The sequence below is a fragment of the Cryptomeria japonica genome, chromosome 11 (genome assembly GCF_030272615.1).
Source record: "Cryptomeria japonica chromosome 11, Sugi_1.0, whole genome shotgun sequence".
Taxonomy (NCBI): domain Eukaryota; kingdom Viridiplantae; phylum Streptophyta; class Pinopsida; order Cupressales; family Cupressaceae; genus Cryptomeria; species Cryptomeria japonica.
In genome coordinates, this window is record NC_081415.1 from 274,755,034 (window position 1) to 274,773,530 (window position 18,497).

Here is an 18,497-nt window from a genome sequence, read left to right on the forward strand (position 1 = left end):
CGTTCGAAGAGAGGCCACGGAGGCGGAAGTTCCAACAAGTGCCGTGTGGACCGCACTGGAAGTTATCCCTGCGGTGAATCAATTGATGAACCACCTCCCCCGATTGCTCACACAGGCTTCACTCGCACAGCGGGCTCGCCTGGAGGAAATTGCTTGCAAAGAACGACGCCAATAGACCCTCCTATAGTATGAAGAAAACAACCGTCGTTGGGAAGCGCAACAGGATGGCATGCGACGGGACACTTGAACCTTGAGCCGTATGGGGCGGAATAAAGAACACTCATTGTAATAATTATGTCATATTGTTGACATAGACTTGTATCCCACAGGATGAATGAATAAAAGTGTTCTACTTTTTATATGTCGTTATATATAAAGTCGTACGGGAATTAATGCCCAATACATTGAATAAAGGCAAAAATAAGCAAGAGTATATAGATGAATGTGTAGTAGCCCAACGTGCCTTGATCCTTGAACAGCAAGTGGAAAGGCGACGGAGGTATAAGTGAAGGGAGGAGGAACGCTCCGAAGGGGACGGTGAGGCCGACGGCCACCCATGGAGTCGGGAGGAGTTACTTGCGGAAACCCGCCGCAGGATAGAGTGTACTAAAACTCAGTTGAGGGACTTGTCACGCACACCAGAGGCTAGGAAAACTCCACGGAGTGGGGAGGAGGCAAGGGAGGGAGAAGACACTGGGGCTGCCAGGAGTGTCGGAGGGACACCGGGGCATGGCGGTCAAGCACCTCTTACAGGATCTGACCCATCCAGAGTAGGACAGCAGCCACTAGTAGTAAAAAGACAAGGCATGGCGCAAAAACAAAAACTTCCAAAGTTCCATGGGGATGGGAAAGAAGACCCTGTCCGCCACTGTCGCACTTGTGAAACAATTTGGGGAGCAAATGGTGTTACTGATCAGGACGAGTGGGTAACACAGTTTCTCGCAACCCTAAGGGGCGTGGCCATCGACTGGTATCCGATACGGAGAAGGCTAAAATTAGCACATGGCCTGACTTGAAGAAGGAATTTCAAGCGGAGTTTTGTCTCCTAAGAGACGATAATGAGATCGTAGCCGAAATTTACGGCACAAACCAGAGGAAGAACGAGACGGTTCGAACCTACAGCCGACGGCTCAAAGAGTTACTAGGAAAAATGGAGAACCAGCCCGCAGACAGATTGAAAAAACGGTGGTTCGTGGAAGGTCTGAAGACGTCTCTTAGATGGAAAATGAAGATCGTACCTCCCTCTTCATATATCGATGCCTATAATAGGGCAATGGATTTAGAAAGCGAGCAGAAGATGTCCAAGAAAAAGAAAAAGAAATCCTCGTCAGATGACGATTCCTCTTCTGACAAAAGCAGTAGCAGTGATGACGAGTCTAATCGGAAGGTACGGGCTCTCCAGAAAGATATGGAGCGAATGATGAGAGAGATGAAGGCGACCAAAGGAAGCACAAGCAGAGTCGACGAAGGGGATTTATGGTGCACGGACTGCCGCAACGACGGACACACCAAGGGGTCTTGTCCAAAGAAAGCATTTTGTGATATTTGTCAGATTGTCGGACACCTTACCAAGGAGTGTCCGTACAATATGAGGACCCGTAACCAACAGGTTCTCTTTATGGAACCGTCTGCGCCAGCCGACACGTCCCAGCTTGCGATCAACAACGTGTCGTCTAGCGGCTATCGGAACAACAGGTGAGGAGGAAGAGGCAATAATAATAATAATACTAATAATAGAAGCCGAATCCAATATGACGCTAAAGGGCGGCCGATGATACAATGTCGGGCTTGCAACCAATGGGGGCATTTTGCTAGGGACTGTACGGTGGAGGAAGTGCCATGAAAACTTTGCAAGTGGTGCGGTCTGGGGGACCATGACGATGGCAACTGTTCGAAATTTGGAGTGAATTTGTTGAATGTAGAAACGGAGGATGTGCTCGCCATAACAAGATCCAAGACGAAAGCGGCCACTTACCCAGATCCTCGTACGGAAAAACGAAAGGCACTGGAGGCACGAGCGGAACTGGAGAAGGAGATGTCGACGAACAAGGACGCACACGGGCTTGCAGGTACTTCTCGCTCTGAAGCAAAAACAAATATTATAAACCAATTGCTATAGGTCGAGATACCCGTCAAAATGAAGGATCTCCTGGAAAGTATGCCACACTTGCAGACGACACTTCTGCAATCCGTACTGATAACCCCAGTCGGCCGACCAACACATGGAAGGGAGAACCTTGGCGAGACGGCGGCAGACCCATTAGCCCTGACGATCAACAATGGTAGACACCCAGCAGTGGTGGAAATGGGTATACTGGGCACCATCTTGACCGACACCATTGTCGACGGCGGGTCGAGAGTAAATGTCTTGCCAGAGGAAACATGGGAAAAACTGGGCAAACCTACTCTCTGGCCATCCACCTTTAATTTATTGGGAGCAGACCAACACGGCATCAAGCCGCTTGGCACACTCATGGCGTAGTCAGTGACGATCGGAACACAGCCGTTCGTCTTGAACTTTGTGGTCATCCCATTGAAGAAGGGATATGATGCCATCCTTGGCAGAGGCTGGCTGGTGGCGGCAAAAGCAAACCACAATTGGAAAAAGAACACCTTGTCCATGGAAAAGGCCGGTAGAAGATATATCATTGACCTCAAAACCCAACTGGTCAGTGAAGAGTTGGCATCAGAGTCAGAGTCCGACGGGGGCGACGGTACGGACGAAGGGAAGGATGGCAGGGAACCAGATGACGAAGGCATCTTAGGAATTCAAGCCTGTTCTGAGGATGAGACAGATTCTTTGAGAGGGCTCTTCCATTGGCAAATGGAAGACTATGAATTATTGTACGGGTGCAATGTGTTGGAGATCGAAGAAGAACTTGATGAGAACGAGTTCCCGCCAGAGTACGGACAATACAAGGAAGGGGATGCCCCTGTGGATGACGCACCAGCGCACCAGTTCGACAAGAGTAAGCCCATAAGGTACGAGGAATCCACACTTAAAATTATAAACCTTGGAAAAACTTCAGAACAAAAAAATATTCTGGTCGGCGACGACTGGAATCCGGTCTTGAAGACGGCGGTGTTCAAAATTTTCACAGAGTACGTGTTCGCTTGGATGTATAAAGACCTCAAAGGGGTACCACAAGAACTTTGTGTACACCGGATCCCTATGGTTCCCGGAGCCGTGCCTGTACGGAAGCGGCCATACAGGATGAACAAAAATTATGCCGCTAGGGTAAATGACGAAATTGACCGCATGCTCGAAGGAGGAATCATCTTCAAGGTCCAAACCAGCGAATGGGTATCACCCATTGTGATATCCTTGAAAAAGGAGGCCGATTAGATAAGAATCTGTTTAGACTTCAGGTGTTTGAATGCTGTCACAATTAAAGATCCATTTCCCATACCATTCACCGACACCATCCTCGAGGAAGTAGCGGGCCATGAAATTTATTCATTTATGGATGGATTCTCCGGATATAATAAATTTCCATTGCAGAGGAGGACAAATTGAAGACCACCTTTGTCGTAGAAGATGGCGTCTATGCATACAACCGGATGCCATTCGGGTTGTGCAACGCGCCAGCTACCTTCCAACGGATAGTCCTCCATATTTTCGACAAAATGTCTGTAGGAAACTTCAAAGCATTCTTGGACGACTGGTCCATTTACAGCACGGAAGAGGCACATCTCGCCGCACTTGGCGATTGCATGGAAAGATGCCGATGAGCCCGCCTCGCCCTAAATCCCAAGAAATGCAGATTTATGGTGCCTCAAGGCAAGTTACTAGGGCACATTGTCTGCAAGGCCGGACTGAAGACTGACCTTGACAAGGTACGGGTCATTGTGGAGATGGAGGCGCCCGACGATGTCACTGGCGTCAAGTCATTTCTTGGACACATTGGGTATTATAGGCGGTTTATTAAGAACTTTGCCCAAGTATCATACCCACTTGATATGCTGACACGAAGGGGGGAGCCGTACATTTGGGGGACGGCCCAAGAAGAGGCTTTCCAGGAGTTAAAGTCATGGTTGGTAGGTGTGCCAATCCTGACATATCCAGACTGGGACAAAGAGTTCCATGTACATGTCGACGCATCCAACTTTGCCATAGGGGCCACACTGGCACAGGTTGGCAACCACGGGTTGGACCACCCAGTGTATTTTGCAAGCCGACTCTTGTCAAAAGCAGAGAAGAATTACAGCACGACGGAGAGAGAAGCCCTCGGGATGGTATACTCCGTCTAGAAATTCCGACATTACCTATTGGCGACACCATTCACATTTTATGTGGATCACTAGGCGTTGATGTACTTGGTGAACAAGCCAATCATCCAGGAGCGGATTAGCAGATGGCTGTTGCTGTTACAAGAATTTACATTCAACATCATTGTCAGACCTGGCAAGAGCCATGTCATCGCCAGCCAGCTATCACGGATCAAGTCTGGAGAGTCGGCCGAAGGTGTTAACGAGGATTTTCCGGACGCCCATCTCTTTCGCATTGCCGTCCTTCCTGCCTGGTACACGAGTGTGGGCGAATACCTGTCAACTTCAAAATTTCCTAAGGAAATGTCGTTAGGCGAAAGACGAAAACTTGTACTAAGAAGCAGAACGTTCCAACTTATAAATGGCCTTCTCTACAAGATGGGACCTGACTAGATCATACGACGATGCGTCTTGGAAGAGGAAATCCCAGGAGTCCTGAGAGAAGCACATGAAGGGGTCGCAGGAGGACACATGGGACTGGACACGACGGCAAGGAAAGTCTTACTAGCAGGCTTATGGTGGCCGACAATGCATAATGACGCCAGAGAATGGGTGACAAGTTGTGATACATGTCAACGCGCTGGATGACCGTTAAAGAGGGATTTTATGCCACTCAACCCGTCGAATGCTCAAGAGCTGTTCGAAAGATGGGGGTTAGACTTCATTGGTCCGTTGAAACCAAGCCGAGCCCGACGATGTAGATACATTGTCGTGGCGACCGAATACTTGACCAAATGGGTCGAAGCGAGGGCCTTGGCAGACAACTCCGCCGTTAGTACGGCGAGATTCATTTATGAACAGATTATCACCCGGTACGAAATACCTATACAGTTGACAAGTGATAGAGGAGGGCACTTCGTAAACCACATTATCCGGCTGTTGACAACCGAATTCAAAATTTTCCATTCTCTATCAAGTCCGTACTAACCTCGGGCAAACGGCCAGGCTAAGGCGACCAACAAAATCATGGTGTCAGTAATTTATAAGTCCTGTGGGGTTGAGAAGGAAGACTGAGAGGAGCGTCTACCGTCGGTACTTTGGGCATACCGAACAACTTACAAGGTAACCACTGGGTAGACACCATTCCAATTAATGTACGGCCAGGAGGCTGTGGTGCCAGTGGAATTCATGGTGCCAAGTCTCAGAATTGCCATTGACAACAGGTTAGGCGACATGGAAAGCCTCCGGGAGAGACTATACGCCTTGAATAAGTTGGATGAAAGACGGACGATGGCACAGTGGGCGACAAAGACAGCTCAGCAACGACGGAAAGCGTGGCACGACAAACATTTAAGAAGGATGCAGTTCACCCCAGGGCAATTGGTATTGAAGTTTAATGGTCGAAATGAAATTAAGCTAGGCAAGTTCAGGGTAAAATGGCTAGGTCCCTTTAAGATTCGCGAAGTTGGCGCGAATGGAGCCATCAAGCTGTGGACGATGGATGGGATGGAGGTGCTTGATGCTGTAAATGGCTCCAAGTTGAAAATCTATCCCCAACGAAGGCAAGAGACGAGGTCCGCCCAGGCGGACAGGTAAGTGCGGTCGTATGGAAATGATCGTACGGTAGGTCCGTACGACCCTGTACGATGCTATAGGAAAAAAAAAACAAACAAAACCAAATCGTACGGTCGTACGAAATTGAGTAAAAAAAATTTATTTTTTTTTCAAAAAAAAAAAAAAAAAAAAATCCGTACGGTTGTTCGGAAAAGGCCGTACGGTCATACAAAATTGAGTAAAAAATAATAATAATAAATTTAAAAAATCCGTACAATCGTACAGATTTGAGTTTAAAAAAAAGAAAAAAAAGAAAAAAGGGACATACAGAAAAAAGTTAAAGTTATTTTTTTTTTTGTCATTAAGTGTTTTATATGGCATGAATACTCAGGAAATTGCCAAGTTAGAAAATTGTTGGGTTATAAAGACGTCCGTACGGACAAATCAGCTACTTGCCAGTTAGAAAATTGTTGGGTGATAGCCGTACAATCAAATTAGCCGTACCACATTAGCAAGGCAAATCCGTACAAAACGAAAGACAGTTAAGACTCGAAACAGTTACAAATCGAACCCCAGACAAGGAATTTTTATTTTATTTTGATTAATGGCGACTGAACCTAGGGGATTGAAAAAGCTAGACTGGAGGAAGAAATTGCAGGAAAGAGAAGAGCAAACCAAGAAGGAAGCCAGAAAGAAACCTGCTGTAGCAATGGGCGACCAAGACAAGGCCAAAGCAATTGCACAGGATGCAGGAAAGGGAAGAGTTACGCAGGTCACCGCAGATACAATTCTATTAGAGGGTTTGGCTAGAACGGTGTGTAGGCAATGGTGGGAAAATGCCACGAGCCCATCAGATATCGAGGTAAAAATTGAATTAACAAAAGCTAAGGTCCATGATGCTATTCAGATGCCCATTTTTAATATTAAGGAATTCGATCCCTGCCTACGACAAATGATTAAAACATATGATCCTGAACTTCGCACATTGTCATTCAATTTCCAGCACACTGACATCATTGTTTCATTTAACTCTGATGATTTTGAGAGAGTATTTGGCATTCCTGACAAGGGTAAAAAGATTGACAAAAAGGTAACAAAGTTGTCTGAGGAAAGAAGAACCCAGCTATTAAAAGAAATGTGTAGGGACAACTTGACTACAGAAGAATGGAGTCGCATCCTGGATCCGAAGGGAAGAGGTCTGAGGAAGACATTTTTAAAATCTGGCATCTGGCAATGTTTACTTGACGTAGTACAGAGCAGGCTGATTGGCGCAAGCAGAGCGTCGGACGCGGCAGTACCTATGATCGCATTGATGGCAGGACTCAGAAAGGGCACGGTGTATGATTGGGCTAGTCTATTGTCAGACAGAGCCCACAACTGTATGATGCTGAAACATAAAGTATTTTATATGTCACATCACGCCATCGGATTATTTTTAGATTCTGTGCGGGTACAGGTGCCACCACACCGTAGAGGATGGCAGCTGCGGGATAGCATCGACTCCCTTAAGCTAGCTATATTTTATTGGTCAGAGCTGGATATTTTGACTACCGCCGAGGGACAGACTAGCAGGAAAAGGAGGAGACCGGTCCACGTAGTGGTGTCGGCCAGTGACACGGATTCAGGACGACATAGCACTAGTGAGGAGGAAAGTGAGGGGTCGGATGATTCAGAGGAAGATAGCACCTTCAGGCTTTCACATCCCGAGCAGCCAGTACCACCGCAGGAGACCCCCACCACTTAGACAGTATCGTTGGCAAGTGTACCGAGGGGGCATCGTGGAATGCCTGGAGGGGGAGCTGGCAGGACTGGCCAAGTGGTATTTACTCCAGCATTCTTGACCGTCGGAGGAGAGGGAGGACCATTGGCATCATCTGGAGTCACAGTGGGTACCATCTCTACCATCCCCATACCTGGGTTTGGTCAGATGCATCCTCGACCTCCACCAGTCTAGCCATCGCCAGTCACAGCCAAGATGACGACACCAGTGAGTGCACCAGTACGCATGCCCGTCATCCTGACGGAACCTAGGACAGAGGAGGCCCAGAGGACGGTCGAGGAGAGGTCGGCGGGGGACGATGTCGATTCATGGCTAGACAGATATGCAGCTCTACCTTCATCCCCACGCAGGCAGGCACCACCCACAGCTTCCTACCCTTGTATTCCTTCACCTCCAGGGGTTATCAACTTGGATAGTGGCACTAGAAAGCAGGGCGATAGAAAGACACCGCTGGTGGAGGAGGGGGCGGTATCACTGCAGCAGCAGCATCAGGTTGGACGGATTGGAGAGGGGAGACCTACTGCCATGGTGCAGTTCTTAGCTAGGATGGAGGAGGAGGTTCAGTTACTGGTTGCCTCGACAGTAGAGGAGTCTGTTGGACAACTCACTTTGCGGAGACTCCTTGCGTTTGCTACATCTGGAGTAGTAGTGGCATTTCAGTAGTGTTTTGAGCAGCATGGATGGTCGACGCTTGATCTTCCAGAGATGCGAGCAGAGTGGCAGAGCCAGGAGGTGGCCGGAGGGAGTCAGACACAGTCTGTGGTCAGACGGATTGAGCAGGCTGTACGAGATAGGTATCTCGAGCTTCGAGAGACTCAGCTCAGGGCGGATAGGGCTCAGAAGGAGTTGGCCACTCGCATCCCTGCATTGGAGACAGAGTTAGAGCAGCAGCGCACCCATGCTAGGAGTACAGATGAGATCCTTGCCACCGTGAGAGGAGAATTGAGTGCCGTGAGGACAGAGTTGGCAGTGCAGTCAAATGAGAGAGCCTCAGCAGAATCGAGAGTTGCTACCCTGGCAGTTGAGTTGGAGGCGAAGCATCAGGAATTGATGGAGGCAGTGTTTCGAGTGAGGAGTTCCCGGGAGCGGCAGTTGCAGGCTGAGCAGGACCTCCGATACTGGATCGACCAGGTGGTACAGCTTCGGGAGCAGTTGGCAATAGCAGCCCCAGCCCCTCCACCATCAGGGACGCCTCCCTTAGCCCCTCAGTAGTCTGTGTGTAGTTGTTATTTTGTGGGGTTCGTAGTTGTTATCTGTTGTAGGCATATCATTCCCATTTTGTTGTCTGTCGTCCGGAGACGACATTTCTTTTTGGGGGGGATGATGTTTTCAGGTAATTAAGCAATAAGACATTTAATGTAATTAGAGTTAATGACGGAAGTTAACCTGTCGGTTGTCGACAGTTGACACCGGGTAACTAACCGGTCACCTTTATTTATTAGCGAGTCCTTGGTCATGGAGAGAGGGTTAGTATGGTCATTGTCATTGTACTGACATTATTATGAATCAATGAAGATTTGAGTTTCATTATATTCTGTCATGTTGTATTCTGTCATGTCTATTATTTCTGCAATGCATTGAATTACACTTTATTGGCAAAACAATGAATTGTGAAGCAAATTGTGTATATACACACAAAGCAACATCAAATAAACACATTTCAAATACATTCCCATAGAGTTGTTTATAGCATAGAAGCAATAGTTTGCAAAAAATCGCAATTATCCTTGTTTAATCCTGAATCCTGGAGCTAACCGATTTATTCCTTGAAAAAATCCCGATTCACGAAAAAATCATCAACCCAATTTTCAATGATTTTTGGCATTTAAATCACGTTAAAATCATGCTAAAAACCACCAAAAATGGCAAAAACAAGGTGGAAAAAATCGTTGTAAAAACTTGTAAAACCCTACAAAAACTTGTGAAATTATTGAATTGCTTAGAAATAGGGTTGATCCGAGATGGAATCAGAGTCAATGTGGAATCAACATTGAAAAAGTTTGCTATTTTGTCCCTTAGTTTTCTTTCTTACCTCTAAAAATCCCTAAATAAAGGAGTTGGAGGAGCAATGGCAGTCATCAAACAAATTTGAAAGGGCCTCAATCATCCTAAATCATGAGGGGCACATGAGATAGTATCGAAGCAGCTGGAAAATCTTCTCTAAATTGTGGCTTCGATATGAGTCAAGCTCTCTGCACATTATTGTATATAATTAATATTGTACACTAGCTTTAAAATTAATACTATTATGCACTATTATAGATGGCATTTTGACAGGGAAGCAGCAAACCCCTATAGTTTATAATTAATACTATAAAGTAGTTTTAAATTTTAAACTATTATAGACTATGAGTATATATTAATAGTTATATAATAAACTATAAATAAACTATAAATAAAAAATAATGTAAAATTAATAATGTACATATTTAATTTATAATATAATATATATATATTTGATGGAGGAAAGTCAGGTTTTAGCTTGGCCTGATCCCAGAGAGACCACTTACAAATCTCTTCCCACAAGGCCATTTTCGGGGGGTCATCATTCCCCACACTTCACTTGTTCAAACCCATGAGCTCAATGACCCAACAAAGGCAAAAAGGCCGCAAGCTCAATGGCCCAACATGGGTTTGAACCTTGGTGGCTGCCTCACCAATGGAGTGTTTCTACCACAACACTAAATGTCCGAAGACATATATAATAAATATAGATATATGATTTATAATTTATAATTGATATATTTAATTTTTGCTCAAACAAAGACACAGTATTCATTATGTGAACAATATATCCAAAGCGCTCCACAAAATAAATCTGAATGTCGACAAACAAGCTTACATACTTGTAATAAAAGAGCCTTTAACACAATCATTAAAATTTGTCTCTACTTAAAATAATAGTTGCAAGCTAGGTATTGCCAAAACCAGTGGCTTGCTAATCTTTTACTTCAGCTAAACAAATGCCTTTTGTTGAATTCTACCCCATATAAGAGACTTACCAATTGCCATCGGGGAATATAAAGCATTGCAACTGTGGAATATGATTTGATAAGCTTTCTCAAATATTGAACTACCCCTAGAAAACTCCTTGCCTCAATCACAATGAAAGTCTTGGATTACTTCAAAATGGCTTCCACTTTTACTAAATTCCTAACAATAGCTGGATCTCTGTGTGATAAATTTTGATCTCAGCCACTTCATAGACTTAGGTAATCTTTGATCTCAGACTTAGACAACTATTTGGTGTATTTGGTGACTGCCCTTTTAAAAAGTTAAATGAATATTTGCCTATGTAATCAGCAATACGAATATAAACAACAGAAATCTATTTTCTACAATTCATGGGTTAAACTCTATTTTATTTACTCTCTATATCTCTATGCTATGGAAATGCCCTTAAGTTTAAAAAAAAAAAAAAGTAGTTTGTGTCTACTTTTCTACAATTTTTTACGATTTTCAAAATCCAACTTTTACCCATTTTTTTCAAAAAATCTTATACTTTTGGTTTGCCAATTTTTTCCCCAAACAATTTTTGTTGCTATGATATAAAGCATTGCAATTGTGGAATATGATTTGATAAGCTTTTTAAATATTGAATTAACTCTACAAAACTCCTTGCCTCAATCACAATGAAATTCTTGGATCACTTCAAAATGGCTTCCACTTTTACTATTTGTCTATTAACTTTTGATCTCAGTTACTTCATAGACTTAGCTAATATTTGATATCAGACTTAGACAACTATTTGGTGTATTTGGTGACTGCCCTCTTAAAAAGCAAACTGAATATTTGTCGATGTAATCAACAATATGAATATAAACAACAAAATATTATTCTCTACAATTCATGGGTTAAACTTTATTTTATTTGCTCTTTATATCTCAATGCTATGGAAATGCCCTTAAGTTTTTTTTAAAAATAGTTTTTGTCCCTTTTTCTACAGTTTTTTATGTTTTTTTTTAAAATCCGATTCTTGTCCGATTTTTTGCCAATTTTTTCTAAAAATCCTATACTTTTGGTTTCCCGATTTTTTTCCCCAAACGATTTTTGTTACTATGGTTTATAGTAAATCGTTGAATTGTTTTTGCATTGGTCACTATCAATCCAAGGAAGTCCTCTATGCAAGTCCTTGGGCAATATGTTCATATAATGAATTGCACGAGTCCAAAATATCTTGGGATATTCATCCTCAGTCAGACCACCTACTAAAATTGTACTAGAAGAGTTATCTGTAATTTTTTGGGAGATATCGTCTCTCTATTTAATAATTTATTCTGTTGCTTGTTGATAGATACCCATCTATGATGATGCATGTGATCTGAAGTGTTATGTGTTCTGATAAACATTACATCCCCAGACAAGGAAAATATAATGTTTATGCATCTTTCACTACATGAAGCTTTTCAGAGTCTGGTGGCATGTATGCTTTAGGACCTTTATTAAATGGCATCTCACAAACAAAAAATAACCTTTCAGTGGCTCCATCAATATTCTTTCTCTGGCATCATAAGTTTTATTGATTGTTGAATCATGAACAAAAGGATTTTGTATTAAGAAATGAGGTGGTCTACCTATATCAACGCTATTATGGGGTTGGAGTTGGGTTGTGGTGAATTATTGGGAGTTGGAGATTTCAAAGATTGTATGAAACTAAGCTCCCAAATTAATTTCTTTGTATTGAACTTAGGTATTTTGGTGTACACAAAAAATTGCCCTTCCTTTCCAACTCCTAAGAAATGATATCTAACTTTTTCCACTACATTGTGTTTATTCATATTACAAAGAGGACAAGTCTACGATCCACTTCCAAAATTGCTGTATTTTCCTCAAGACAGCACCCTAGTTACTTTTCTAATCTTCTATAACTTTTGCTCAAAGTTTTTATTGTGCATTGTACTTGGTGGATTTTTCCTCATGACTCTAGGTTGGAGAGGGGGTGCAATGATTGGAGATATCATTCGTTGATTTTGAAGATTAAATAGCAACAAACCTAGTCTTAACAGCTTCACATTCTTATGTTCATGCCAATGGAGAGCAATATACGAGATATATATGCTAGGCTTAAGTTTTATACACCTTGCAATTCATACTATTTCTATTTAATACTTATTTTGTGGTATCAATGTGCCCATATAGAATGTGCATCCCACTTGAAGTGGGGCTTTATGCATCTTGTAAACAGTAATGTAACGTTATGGAAAAAGTATCTAATGTCATGTAAGATATGTAAGAACAATTATGATATTGTAAGATGTATAAGGACGTATAGGAGGAAGCTAAAAGTAAACCAGAAAAGTCATGGAGGACTTGTGACTAGTTTACGATGTGTAAGTAAGAGCATCGTTAAGGTGGAAGAGTTGAAAATGGAGCACCACATTTGGTAGGTGGAGCTATCACATGGGAGTTATATTCCATGTTGGGATTGGTAGCCCATTATGATTTGGGCATTGGAGTTTGTGCTATTGATTTTAGGCACTATCTTTACCCATGGTATTAGAAACCATTTATGGCTCTATGTTTGGTCTTGCTTATCTATTGGATTGGGATGTAGGTTGATAATGTATGCATATTTGCAGGGGGTTATGTTGCTGTCTTGATTCCAGAAGCTAGTTGTTGATCTTCTCTTCTCCTAATAAATAATTGATACTTTGAGTGTATTTTAACAGATTAATTGTTAATAATACATTGAGTGTGCTCTGTAAGCTAGGTTATTTTGTGAAAGGGTTTTTCAAGAGTTTTTTTTGTGTTATGCATTTTTCTCTATTGTTATGTGTTGATCTTGAACTTATTTGCATTGCCTTTCTTATTGGGTTAATGTAGGAATTGTTTAGTTTGCTTTCATGTGATATTAAAGCTAAGTTTGGTTTTGGTATCAGTGATGCTTGTGGGCATAATTTCTTTCAATTTAAAACCCTTATTAGTTTTTTCTTTTAGGGTAAATACTATATGACTAGAGCTATGAACTGGGGAGGCCATAGATGGGGGACCTCATCCCAATGTGAACACTCAGCAATAACATCCCAGTAGATGTTTTAACCTTGGTGGCAAGAATCACAACACCATAATTTAACCATCACATCATGCCATTACTGGCAAAACCATATCTATTGACTATATTTATGTTGAATAGTTTGCATATTGTATGAAATAAAGTCTTAAATCTTAAAAGTATTGTAGCTTTGGGAATTGGAGAGGGGTTCTAACTGTTTGATGAAACATCTCAAATAAATTGCCAAAGCAAAAGATTAGTTTAAAGCCAAGCATGCTCCAAAATTATTACAACATTATATTAGAGAAAACTCGGTGTAAAGTTTTTGATATATATATGATAACTAAACACTAAACTAGCATTTTGGAGCAAATGCTGTATAAATCTTTGGACCTATATATTAACTACACAGCCATTGCAAATTGTAACTGATTGGAGTTTAATGAAGTTTTTAACAATAATTCCATACTCTTAGGATATCAGGTTCTTTGAAGAAAGTAATTACTTGTGAGAGAACCAATTTCCTTATTCCCATCCTTTAGTTAGTAAAGTTGGTTTCTTGGATATGCAAATGATGTGCTTCAGGCTTTCAGTAATTTGGCCTAAGTGACAACCAATTCTGAAATAACTATTTTAGGGGGTGGCATATTCATTTGCAAAGTTGATTTTTCTAGTGTACTGTGCAAAATCTACGCTAAACTTCTATATTTATGACATTCACTTACAACTTAAATATCAAATATGTTCCTGTATGGAAAAATTATTGTTTATTTTGAATATCACTTGTCAAGTCTATGGTTACTTAAAATGGTAGCCTGCCAAAATCTATGAGGAACTATGTATTTCAACTCTAATTTAGGGTCTAAAACTTGAAAAACAGGCTGTCAAATCCCAGGCCTGGCTGCAATCTTTTTAGAAACTCTGATCATTAATGTTGTGAATTGATAATAATAGAGGTGAAGCAAGTGCATCAAACTAATGCATGCAGGTCAAATGGTTTTTGGTCTGCTGGAAAACTTGAATGGTTCTAAATGAGTCCAGGGATCAAGTCTTCTAAATGCAATGCCTCCTAACAACATAGGAATGAGACTGGAATTGTGCCTAGGGAACTTTGGCTCTTAGCCAAGAAGTTATATGCTTAGACTTCTGTTCCCAATACCAACAGGTTGCAAAAATAATTTGGGTTTGACTTAAATCCTCCATCCACCAAAAACACCAAAGTAATGCGTACATGGCCTTTACTTAGTTTAGTTGGATAATATGCAATAAACATAGGATGCTAACATAAGCTTTAGGAAATTCTTATGCCTAGTACTTGTCCCTATTATTATGTTGTGTAATTACTAATTACTGTAAACATATGAACAAATTTAAACGGATTAAGATTCACTCATTTATTGACTCATTGGATGCATCTCCTGATTGAATTTTGCAAAAAAAAAAAACATTTCTAATGAATTTTAAGCAATTTTTTAAGTTGCGGAGTTTTCACTGAATTTTTGCCTAGTCGCATTTTCGGGCTTTGCCGAGTCTGAGATTTTCGACTATGGCTGCCAATGCTGCTTACTACAGAACTTCATGTTTACAACTTTACAGTGTCAAACATCAACTTTCCAACTGGCCCCCGAATTGTGAATGTCTTTAATACTAACTCTGGTGGTCATGTAACTGATGGGAGTTGATCCCCATCAACTTTTATTTGCCATATTGTCTGATCTGTTCATAGGAACTATATAGAGAGATGTCTTGCCTTAAATTTATGTTCTATTCTTTAGTTTCTTGATGCATTTCTAGAGGACTAAGCACCTGTTCCTAGAGGTTCAATGGCATAAAGCTACGTTCAGATTAGTGAAATTCAGTTCATTTACTTTTGTTTTGTTTAGTTTCTGTCATGTTCGTTCTGAAATTATATTATCTTAGGGTTCATACTCGAGCGTCTGTTATTGTAACTATGTTTCCCATGTATCTCCTGAAACCTTCATCATATTTTGAATTGATGTATGAGAAAGATGTCCCGAAGCTTATAGGCACTTAATGTATCAGATTTACAGTTTGGATTGCTATGATCAGGCAAAATCAGTATGGGTCCAAGTTCTTTTTTGGGCATACAGAAATACATCCTTAATAAGTATATAGGGCAGAACAATTATTATATTGTTGATTTATTATTCTTTCTGCTTTTCAATCTCATGCATTATCTCTATATTTACATGCCAATGTATTTTTCTTTGACATTGTTCACTTCCTGGAGAGATCTTGTCATCTAAATTCTCATAAAAAATAGAAAAGTAGTATTTATCATTTATGCCATTATTCCTTTTGCACTGAATACCATATATGCCAGTATATCAAAGAAGCCAACTGATATGCTATATCATACTATGAGATCCCTATTCATTTCAAACTCACTAAAATAGAAGAATGACACATTTTCCATTCCATTGAAGCTTTAGGTTTGAGAAGGGTTTCTAGATTGTAATACTTTTGAAAATCCACTTATATGGTATAATATTAGAATCTAACATTCCCTGTCTCTTTATTTGCAGGGAGGTTCACTTTTGGTATTTGCACCCGGAAGAGGTGCAAGATAGAACTCTCATTGATGCATATAAAGGGTTGCTTTCATCAGAAGAATATGCACAAATTTCTCAATTGGAGGGAAAGCAGATTAAAAAACAAGCACTGCTTGCTCGTGTCTTGGTGCGCACTACTCTTGCAAAATGTAGGATTCAATGGGATTAGCAAATTTTTTGTATTCACTTAACTTTGCTTGGCTAATTGTACATGGTTTTGTTTTTTGGTTTGTACTCAATCCTTTGTGCTACAAAATTAGGTAAAATATATGTAGGTGTAAAATTTGGCATCAATGTTGTAGGGAAAACTTTGACATCAAATTTACAATTCTGCTGCATAAACTAGCAGTAGACAACAATCAAAATAGCATAGAATGACTATTTAATCTTGATGGCTTAATTTATAATCGAAGCTCTTATGGACAGATCTCAGGAAGCAGTGATAGAGTTGTAGTCAACTTCATTGTGGAGTGGTCCCGAGTCTCCTGACCCCATGTTGTCAATCTAGGTTTAGACAAAAATCTCCAGTATTAAACCAAAGGAGTGTTAAGAAGATAGCCACTGACTCACTAGTTTGCACAAAGTTTTGTGACATTTGATGATTGCTAACATTCTCAAGTGAATATCAAACAGAGGTTATTCTACAAGAGAGTTCAAGAACAAGAAACCATGCTAGAATTTTAAATATTCTATCATATAAAAGTTCTGTACAAACTCTGGTCGGATGTTTGCTACATTCCATGGTGTTTCAGGGATGGGGATGGCAGTATATGTGTATAACAGATACATAGATACATAGATTCATTATATATGAATGTATGTATGCATGCATGTATGTTATATATACATACATATATATGCACATACATACACACATATACATACATTCATATATGTTTATGCTTTGTTACTGGGTTTGGGCCCTGGAGCTTGGATGCGGGTATGGATCCGCGTTCAGTACGGGGTCCGGTTCGTAAAAATTCATAAGATTTTTTATTCTATATTAATTCATGCCTATGATATGAATTTTTAGTGAGATTATTTTTTTATTTATAAATTCAGTTAAAGTTTGTAAATAAATTCATTGATTGTTATATATATTATTATTATATAATAAATAGATATATAATATTATATAATAGTATTGTACACCAACACACACACACACACACATACACACTTGTTTTTGTATTAACGAACCCAAACCCCTTTTCAAAATTTTGTCGAACTGGCAAACTGGGTTCTCAAACCCGAACCAGTGCCCGAATCCGAACTGGCAACTTAGAAATAAATGATTGGTTGTTTATTGTTCATCATGCCTTGGTCTGAGCTGTTTTTTCTACTGAAATAAGGGGATAAGGTGCTGAGAAGTTATAGGTAAAATACTACTTTGTTTCTTTATTATCATCCTCTTCACAAGTTCAATGTGAGGGCACAACTGTTATTTGTAAAATGATGAAAGACTTTATCTGTGAGAAACAAAACAGTATGCATGTGTTGATTTAGCAAAGTTCCATTCAATAATGCAGAGAGTGGAATGGCTCTAATGTGTTGTCTCTATAGCTTGGTCAGTTCCTTGGTATTCCTGTTATTTATTGTTGAAGATATTTTAGCTATTTTCTTCTATGCTATCATGGTTGATTGTAATTTGTAAGTACTATTAACCTACTTTGGTCACCTGTATATTTTTCTTTTTACCATTCATTCTCACATGTTTTAATATTTCCAAAGCAGATACAGATGGAAAAGTCAATCCAAAATTGCTAATGTTTAGCAAGAACATGTTCGGAAAACCAGAGGTAGTTTGAATTCCAAATAGAAAGCTTTTGTGGATTCTTTTCATAAGAGATATTTTATGGTACATCTTATGTGGGTACATCAACAAGAAATTTTTCTATTACAGTTAGTATGGCCTTGTGACATAAGTTATGGAAACGAGTGGAAGCTGCCTCCCTTATGTTTCAATATTGCACATACTTCTTCACTTATTTGTTGTGGTGTGACAACAAAATCTTCAGTAAGCTCAAGTTTGACATTCAAAACGTCCATTATTGTAAACAATATGCATAGATAACTGTATCTGTTTAGTCCTCAATTTAGCCATGACTAGGTAACCACGCTATATTTAGAATGTAAAAAACATTTACAGTAATTTTACTTTTGCTGATTGTAGTGCTTATTAACTCTCATGGAAACTTTACTGTTTGTTGTGTAAAAGGTGGGCATTGATGTTGAGGAAAAGACACGAAGAACAAATACCAATATATTAGCTTTTGCCAAGCGCTGGTTTTCTTCACCAGAAATTGCATGGCTAGATGCATTTACAGATCCTGAGGAGCAACGGCAGAAATTTATTCAACTGTGGACTCTTAAGGTTTGGTTAATTATA

The 18,497-nt window shown here is 40.5% G+C and overlaps 1 protein-coding gene across 6 annotated transcripts in view; it reads left to right on the plus strand.

Annotated features, from left to right (window-relative positions):
• LOC131068563 (uncharacterized) overlaps positions 1-18,497 on the plus strand; it is a 35,273-nt gene that overhangs the window by 12,860 nt on the left and 3,916 nt on the right. For 2 of the 6 annotated variants that reach the window (XM_058003780.2, XM_058003783.2), the window contains exons 2-5: positions 16,082-16,257; positions 17,840-17,907; positions 18,012-18,125; positions 18,327-18,482. In XM_058003780.2, coding sequence (XP_057859763.2) covers positions 16,082-16,257; positions 17,840-17,907; positions 18,012-18,125; positions 18,327-18,482 — 514 coding nt within the window. The remainder of the gene's footprint in view (positions 1-16,081; positions 16,258-17,839; positions 17,908-18,011; positions 18,126-18,326; positions 18,483-18,497) is intronic. The other 4 variants (XM_058003781.2, XM_059214065.1, XM_059214066.1 and 1 more) reach the window with 4 other exon arrangements.